This window comes from Cucurbita moschata, unplaced genomic scaffold (assembly GCF_002738365.1).
Source record: "Cucurbita moschata cultivar Rifu unplaced genomic scaffold, Cmos_1.0 Cmo_Scf00050, whole genome shotgun sequence".
Taxonomy (NCBI): domain Eukaryota; kingdom Viridiplantae; phylum Streptophyta; class Magnoliopsida; order Cucurbitales; family Cucurbitaceae; genus Cucurbita; species Cucurbita moschata.
The window spans coordinates 65,479-73,898 of record NW_019268566.1 but is presented as its reverse complement, the minus strand read 5'-3'; the positions used below and the strand labels follow the sequence as shown (position 1 = coordinate 73,898).

General features: G+C 38.1%; 3 protein-coding genes across 6 annotated transcripts in view; 2 read left to right on the top strand and 1 right to left on the bottom strand.

Annotated features, from left to right (window-relative positions):
* The first annotated feature begins 97 nt into the window (after window positions 1-97).
* LOC111435724 lies at window positions 98-2,642 on the top strand. Its single transcript, XM_023073225.1, has 3 exons — window positions 98-285; window positions 761-1,710; window positions 2,370-2,642. Exon 2 carries the CDS (start codon window positions 763-765, stop codon window positions 1,708-1,710), a length of 948 nt encoding a protein of 315 aa, XP_022928993.1. The 5' UTR covers window positions 98-285; window positions 761-762; the 3' UTR covers window positions 2,370-2,642.
* A 550-nt stretch (window positions 2,643-3,192) lies between these two features.
* Window positions 3,193-5,737, bottom strand: LOC111435690 (pentatricopeptide repeat-containing protein At5g47360). Of its 3 annotated transcripts, none has more exons than XR_002709111.1 (3): window positions 5,496-5,737; window positions 3,684-5,403; window positions 3,193-3,600 (listed from the first exon to the last, which is right to left on the bottom strand). XR_002709111.1 is itself a non-coding variant. In XM_023073160.1 (2 exons), the coding sequence occupies exon 2, from the start codon at window positions 5,352-5,354 to the stop codon at window positions 3,927-3,929; it is 1,428 nt and encodes a 475-aa protein (XP_022928928.1). In that variant the 5' UTR covers window positions 5,355-5,403; window positions 5,496-5,737; the 3' UTR covers window positions 3,193-3,926. The 3 variants fall into 3 exon arrangements, 1 of the variants encoding a protein (XP_022928928.1); XR_002709110.1 differs by having other exon boundaries at window positions 3,720-5,403; XM_023073160.1 differs by having other exon boundaries at window positions 3,193-5,403.
* Window positions 5,738-5,887: 150 nt separating this feature from the next.
* Window positions 5,888-8,420, top strand: part of LOC111435689 (cysteine protease ATG4-like) — a 6,438-nt gene continuing 3,905 nt past the window's right edge. Inside the window, exons 1-5 of one of the 2 annotated variants that reach the window (XM_023073157.1) lie at window positions 5,888-6,116; window positions 7,048-7,512; window positions 7,609-7,694; window positions 7,850-7,900; window positions 7,997-8,376. In XM_023073157.1, the coding sequence (XP_022928925.1) occupies window positions 7,062-7,512; window positions 7,609-7,694; window positions 7,850-7,900; window positions 7,997-8,376 (968 nt within the window). In that variant the 5' untranslated portion in view covers window positions 5,888-6,116; window positions 7,048-7,061. Of the gene's footprint in view, window positions 6,117-6,250; window positions 6,480-7,047; window positions 7,513-7,608; window positions 7,695-7,849; window positions 7,901-7,996; window positions 8,377-8,420 lie in introns of those variants that run through there. The other variant, XM_023073158.1, reaches the window with a different exon arrangement.

The following is an 8,420-nucleotide window of genomic DNA, read 5'->3' as shown; positions in this document are numbered from 1 at the left end:
ATTTGTAGAATTTATTATTTTGTTAATATAAAAATTATAAATATATTGGAAAGAAAAGATGTTAGTGGTTGAAATGGGTGTTGTCTACGTGGAGGCACGTGAAGTATTATTCATGGCAAGAAATTTGATGGGCCGCGCGTAAAGCCCACAACGTGTCCCTTGGCGCCAATCTCATCGGTCATTTCGTCCTCCTTCTTCGGATCTAAACCTCTCTCCTCTGTTCTTCTTCTTCTTCTTGCTTCAATTCCTTCCGCTCCCACTGCGATTCTGATCTCTCTCTCTCAGGTGAATTCTTCTCCTTTCTACTGCTACATTTTGAATTTCTGCTCTCATTTTTCTTCTCTTCCATGCTCCCTTCGCTTTTCTTTTTGTTTCTTACAACCTCTTCATATTTGTTTTCCTCGACTTGTCTCGTCTCCTCCTCATCTGACTCAATCCATTGCTTTTCCAGGTTTTCTTATTGCTAAATTGTTAATGTCTTTTGTATCGTTTCTTGCGGATGTTTTGTTAGTTTGGTAGACTTTTCGGCACTAGTATTATTCGCCGGAAAATATATTGATCACCACAGGATGATATTTGATTTTGAAACTATTGTTCTCAGTCTCTACAATTTTGGTTCATATTGTTGAGGCAAACGGTGCATTTTTCTTTTGCAATACATATTTTGTTTACGTTACCATCCAATTGCATCTTTGAATTTTTAGAACAGAATAAATCTGAGAATTGTTCTAAATCTGCGCATTTGTGATTTGCAATGAAGTTATGGCGTCTTCATATAGACCTGAGATCGTAGAAAGGGGTGATAAAGACAAAGACAAGAAGGAAGGTGAAAATGAAGAGAAGGGTGGATTCCTTAACAAAGTGAAAGGTTTTATGCATGACGTTGGCGAGAAGATTGAAGAAAAGATGAGTTTCGGGAAGCCGACTGCCGATGTCACTGGAATTCATATTATCTCGATCAATCTTGAGAAGGCTGAGATTGTCGTTGATGTTCTGGTTAAAAACCCTAATCCTGTTCCCATTCCTCTAATTGACATTAACTATTTGATAGAGAGTGATGGCAGGAAACTGATCTCTGGTCTGATTCCTGATGCTGGAACAATTCATGCTCATGGAGAGGAGACTCTCAAAATTCCTCTGAAGTTGGTTTATGATGATATAAAGAACACATATAATGACATTAAACCTGGCAGTATCATTCCTTACAGGGTCAAGGTTGATCTAATTGTGGATGTGCCTGTTTTTGGGAGACTGACATTGCCACTTGAGAAAACTGGAGAGATCCCTATTCCTTACAAGCCCGACGTCAGTATTGAGAAGATACATTTCCAGAGATTTTCATTTGAAGAAACTGTTGCCATTCTCCATTTGAAATTGGAAAATAAGAATGACTTTGAGTTGGGATTGAAGGACCTCGACTGTGAAGTTTGGCTCTCTGATATTAGTATTGGACGCTCGGATCTCTCCAAATTTACACCCATTGATAAAAATGGGATCAGCTACGTCGACTTACCAATCACTTTCAGGCCTAAGGACTTCAGTTCGGCACTTTGGGAAATGATTAGAGGAAGAGGCACTGGCTACACCATAAAAGGGAATATTCGTGTCAACACACCTTTCGGTGAGATGAAGTTGCCCATCATTAAAGTGGGCGGTACCACTCGCCTCAAGAAGAATAGGGAGGATGGTGGTGAAGAGGATGAGAACTAGGTATGCGACATCTCCTTCTCTGTTATTACTACTGGTATGCGCAACTTGATTCAAAATAGAAATTCTTGGAACTTCACACTGCTCATTGAGAAAGCATATAAAATCTGAAATCACGACAGTTACTGGATGGACAAGTTCATCCATTCATATTCTTATACAAATAAGTTAGTTAATTAGAGGGACCTGCCTCCTTTCCTAGTTTGTTCAGCTTCGAATCAAAGGAGGTCATTCTTCCATAAGGTGTATAGGCTATATTAGAACTAACTCCTGATAGCTGATAGGGACGTCGATCAGAGGAAGTGAAAAAAGTTAGAGGGTCAATATGTTAGTTACTTGAAGGGTTCAGATACTGTGACTGTTAGGGATGAGCAAGACTAAAATTTTTTAGAGGCTAGAACGATGTACCGGATAGTTTACACGTTCGAAAATGTATTGTGAACCAGCATCTAACTTTTATTATGGGGTAGTCCACATTTTTCGAGCGAGAATGTACATATAACAGCCATGAGGATCTAAGTGAGGGCTTTTGTTAGTATTGACTAGTGAAAGTAGAGGTTATGAATGAATCAAGGTGAATTCTTCTGCATAATGTTTGTTTCTTTGTCTGTGGAGACGTTTATACTTGTCTGATATAGAGGTAATTGATTTTGCGGGTGCAGGAGTAAATAAAAGAGTACCATCTGGAGGAAGAGTGGGCGTTTTTTTTTTTTTTTTCTTATAAAAAGAAGTATGATGCCCTTCCATAGATATGCCAAGGGGTTGTTGACTGAACTCTTTTGTCACTTAATTGTCATGGTCTCTATGTAAGAGGGGTTTCCTTTTGTTTTAACTACTTAGTTTTGGCACTAACTTTGGATGGTGAATTTGATTCTTTTGGAAGAGAATGAAAATGTTGAAATAGCTAATGTTAGCATTAGGCGCCTTTCGTTTCACCTCGCTTCCGTGTAGAGTTTTAAAGTCCGTTGTGCCTATAAGGTTTGACATCGACATATTTGACATGACATGAGATAATTTGACGTTTTTATTATATTATAGAAAAATATTCACGTATGTGCAAGGTTATAAATTTTATCATTGACAATTTGATATAACACAAGGGATGAATTGATGTTTTCGGATGAAATGTAACAAAATATAACGAAATTTTACTAGAATTTTAAACTTATTTTAATCATATCTTTGAAATATTTCAAAATTAGTTACATGAATGATGTTTCACAAATTATCAAAGTCTAAATTTCAAGTAAAAGAAGGGGAAGAATTAACTCGTTAAATGTACAATTTTCAATAATGAAGCTTGTTGTTAAAGTTGGTGAAATTTCTAGCAAATCTAAATAGCAAACATTGCTAACGTTGATCTTAACTCAATGGCACAAGCACGAGTCATTTAATAACAAAATAATAATAATAATAGTAAATATTACAAAAAGTCCCAAATATTTCAAACATGTATATTAAAGTAATAATAATAGGAGTGGAGTACAGAAAAAGGGATGATGAATGTATTTTACTTCTCTGTCCGCATTTAGTCAACTCAAAAACTCTCCCATTTTCCACCAGAAAAATGAACATCCCTAAATACGTATGGCTCGTGAATACCATATACGCTCTTCGATTCTTCGATTCATTTACTCAAACGGATGCAAACTATGTTGCAGAAGTCAGGGCCAAGTCAAACGTCAATAAGGGAAAGAGGCACAAACGAGTGTCAAAGGCTTATGTACACTCTCGAAATGCTCTTCTCAACAAATAAGACATCAACAATTCACAATCTGCCGTAGGACCTTGGGTGGCACTAAGCTTGTGAATACAGGGCAGCGTTGCTTAGCACCGCTATTGAACGTGCTTCAGGTTGGCTATATCGAAATTTTAAACGCATCTTCACTTGACCTGACAATATTGAAATTTGAGAAACTAGTAAGATGTACTTCAGGTACACGATCAAAATAGAACTCGTAACCTCTAACACGTACGATTTGATTTGTGGTTAGGAAGGACTTTTGTCATACCTTTCCAGCAATCAGTAAAGTGAAACACTCATGAGGATCACAAGGTCACATAGTCATCTCTCGACTTGTAACCAACAATTGAGACTGGTTTGACATCCATATCTACACTATGGCTAAACAACCAATATGTTTGTTGTTTCTAATCAACTGAAGCTTGCTAAGAACCTTAGTTCTAAACCATATTAGGTTCTTGGAAGGATTTGCTTGTCATTCCCTTATTCCACCCAAATGCATAACTAAATTTTGGTCTCCAAATTTTTTCACATGTTTGATGATACTTTCAGCATAGTGAGGTTTTAAACGAATCCCTTTTTGAAGCATCAACCTTGCAAGTTTTGCAGCGTCCACAGAGTGGTCGTGCTCACAAAGTCCAACTAAAAGAAGAGAATAAATATCAGAATCAATGGAAGATAAATATCCATTCCTATCGACTTCGTTGCATAAGTTAAAACCATCTACCACTCGCTCCTCTAAGCACAATTCCTTGATCATGAGAGTACAAGCCACGCCATCGGGCTTCACCCCATTGGCTAACATGTTTCTAAATAGCTCCTCTGCCTCGGCAATCCTTTTCATCTTGATCAAGGATATTACAAGTGAGCTATAGCAATCACCATAGGAAGCACCACCTCTTGCAGCAACTCTATCAATCAACTTATAAGCCTCCTCCATGTGACCATCTTTACAAAATTCCTTTACTAACACGCTAACTGTAACACGATTTGGAGCACAACCAAAGTCTTCCATTCTGTCCAATATCTTCAATGCCTCCAGAGGCTGGCCTACTTCACATAGACTCTGGATTATGGAAGTGTACGTGACAGTATTTGGACCGCAAGTTCCCCCTTGTTTTTCCATCTCTTCCAACAATTCCATTAGCTTTTCCAGATCCCCATGTCGACTGGCACCATTAAGTAGCACGGAGTAAGCCACTGTATTGGGTGCACATCCATTGTCCTTCATAACCTTAAATAATCCATAAGCATCCTCCAGACGACCCACATCACAGAATCCTTTGAGCATGGCAATATAAGTGATCATATTAGGATCAATATCAACTGAATCCATCTCTTTCAACAACTCCATCGCCTTATCCATCTCTCCCTTCTCAGTAAATAACCTTATGACCAGATTATACATTGTAGTATCAGCACGCAAATGAAATTCAGCCATTTTCCCTAATATCGACAAAGCCTCTTTGGCAAGCTTACCTTCTTTACACAAATTTAAAATAACCTTAAACATCCCAATATCAACAAGGCAACCCTCCCTTCTATAATCTTCAATAACATTAAAAAGCAAACATGGACTTCGATTAAGTCCAATCAGTTCACAAGCTCTAGTGTACATAAAAGAACTATGCCTATAATTAGGTTGTCGACCAGCCCATATAAAAAATCTAAGACCCATTTGGGACAGTTCCAAAGAACATTTATGCAATACTTGGTTGACACATCTGGAATCCAACTTGGTTTTTACAGTAGCAAGGGTTTTCTCCACATTACCATTCTTTTTCTGCAGATGGTCATAAAATAAATCGGCAGAAGAGACTGTACTTAGCTGCAAGGTAGATAAGGTGGAGATCTTGAATCGAAATGATGATGGTCGGGGGTAAAAGATTCGAAAGAGAGCCATTGATAGGGTAATTTCACGGCAACAAAATGCTTTCTTTCACGAGGCGCAGCTGCAAACGATTAAGATGAAATAAGTCAGCATAATAACTTTTAGAAAATTCCTATATTTACCGAAAACAGAGTACAAAAAATCGCAAATGACCTAGGATTGGAATCCGGTTCGATTTGGTTCGAATTCATTGATAGTCGCCGACGAAAGCAGAAGTATGCAACGGAAAGAAGAGGCCGATGGTGGCGTGCGACGGGCAGACGGCAAAACAAATTGCGACAGGCATCGGCGGCGACGGCCTGGTCAGAACGGGATAGCCGCGGCGGCGAGGAGGAGGAGCCGGCGTGAAGACTGAGAGAGAGGAAGATGAGAATGATGGGCCTATTTTTTAGACTTGTTTTAAAAAAAAATAATAATAAAGATATTATTTTTAATTTAGGCTGTTTTATAGGGTCCAAGATGGGCCGAGGTGCAGCCCAAGAGAAAGAGCCCAAAGTCAGCTTAGCGACAACTCATTCGAAGTCGAAGCTCACCAGAAATGAAGCAGCTTCAATAATGAATCCTAATTCCCCCATTGACGTTGATTTAACCCAGTTTTTATATACTGGGAAGCTGATCGCCTACGCAATTACAATCAATTCTTAATCCCTCGTGCTTGAAGCCGCACAATTTTGTGAAATTGGGAACCCAATTGATAGCGAATATCTACTTTGATTGCTTGCTTGGAGGCTCTTGCGCTGAATAGAGGATGCTGGATTCTAACGCCTTCAGAAGGTTTTTTTCTTTGTTTTTCCTGACGATTTCTCTCATGTTTCGGCTACTTGGATTTTTCTTCATCTCACTGATCTTCTTTTTCGTTTCTCCCTGTTTTATTTTCTGCAATTTCTAATAGGTTTGTTTGCTTCCGGTTGTGCGTTCATGACTTCGCAGTTTTATATTGAGCGAATTCTTCAATGTTTTGACTGGAGATATCCTGTTATCAGCTGTCATCATTAACTTTTTCACGTGCACGCAACTTTGAATATTTGAAATCATTTTGGTAAAACTTGAAACATGTTTTCATCAATCATGCTCTTGCTAAACGCATTTCAGTTCTGTATATATATTCGAAGTGATTGAATGCAACCATCTCTAAAGGTGAGCTCTTATTCTGTCTTAATTAAAATGAAAGTTGAGCATTTAACAGTTTATGATTGTTTTCTTTTAATTATTCATCAAGTTTGATGCCTCAATTTGGACGAATTTTTTTAAGAACTTGTGTAAGTATCCTGTTGGTCTTATTCTTTTCCGTTGGAGCTATTTTCTTCATGTTAGCTCTTTAAGAAGTTTCAAGGCTACAGAACCAAAACGGCATGGCACTCATGTTGATCATTCATTTCGTGTAGAATGTTTTAAGGAGAGATGAAATGAAGCACGAATTACATTCATATTTGTTTTCTTAGTCACTAATACACACTATTATGACTGGAATCTGTAATTTTTTGTGATAACATCCCCGTGCCCATGTTTTCTTCCATGAGTCCTCTTGTACTGTATTTTCATTCCATGTGCTTTCTTTTTCTGGAACTCGCCTTTTTTTGGGCCTATAAAAAGCTCGCCCTTTAATTTTTTCTTATCTCTATATTAACTTTGACTTGTGGAATTTTCTTGAAATAACTTCGTTTCTAGTCATTGTATTCTGAATTGTTTTCACTTTGTTGGCTAGGTAATGAAGGGTTCATGGGAAGGGGGAAAGATCTGAATTCAACATGCTCTTCTGCAAGTACAACTGATAGTATAGATAGAACTCAGCAATCTGTTTGTCCAGAGTTAGGGTCTAAAGATCACGTATCCTCCAAAGCCTCCTTATGGTCAAGCTTCCTTACATCTACTTTAACAATCTTTGAACATCACAAAGAGCCCTCTGTTAGTGAAAAGAAGACATTTCATTCTCGACAAAATGTCTGGACAACTGTAAGAAAAGTTATGACTAGTGGCTCAATGAGGAGACTTCAGGAGCGCATATTGGGTTCTCACAGGAGTGGTGTCTATAGCTCCGGCGGTGATATATGGCTTCTTGGTGTGTGCCATAAAATTTCCCAGGATCAGGCTCCTGATGATGTTACTAGCAATGGTGCAGCAGGATTCGAGCTAGATTTTTCATCTAGAATTCTGATTACCTATCGTAAAGGTTTCATGAAATATGCTCTCTTTTAGTTATACTTGTATCATAAGGCATATGTTTCCTGGACAACGTGCAGTTAACTTTTTGACTCTCCATTTATAGGTTTCAATGTTATTCAAGACTCAAAATACACCAGTGATGTAAATTGGGGCTGCATGCTAAGAAGCAGTCAAATGCTTGTTGCTCAGGTAGACAAATTCATACTCTAGCCATTGCTGTTCTCACTCTCGGTTCTGTTTTTTTTTTTTTTAATTTATGCATTTGTACTAACCATGCTTTGGTTATGAGGGTTTCCAAAAAGGTATTTGTTATTTCCTTTTATTAATCTCCGTATTATTTACAGGCATTACTTTTTCATAGATTAGGAAGATCTTGGAGAAAGACTTCTCGGAAGGTATGGCTGTATGGTGACGATACTGAAAGATTTGTTTGACTTACTGATGTATTTCCCAAACAATTAGCATTAAAAGTAATTGTCTTTAATTGGCAGCCATTGGATAAAGAATATGTTGAAATTTTGCACCTTTTTGGTGACTCGGAGAAGTCAGCATTTTCAATCCATAATATTCTTCAGGCAGGAAGGGCCTATGACCTTGCTGCTGGGTCATGGGTGGGACCTTATGCGATGTGTAGGTCATGGGAGACTCTTGTCCGCTTAAAGAGGGAGACCCCTAATCTCCAAGACCAGCAACTCCCAATGGCCATTTACATTGTTTCTGGAGACGAGGACGGAGAGAGAGGTGGTGCTCCAGTTTTATACATTGATGATGCCTCAAGACATTGTTTTGAGTTTTCAAAAGGCCAACTTGATTGGACCCCCATTCTTTTATTAGTTCCTTTGGTTCTTGGACTTGAAAAAATCAATCCAAGGTATGTTACAGTTGTTTACTGGCTTGTATTTTTTTTTTTTTTTT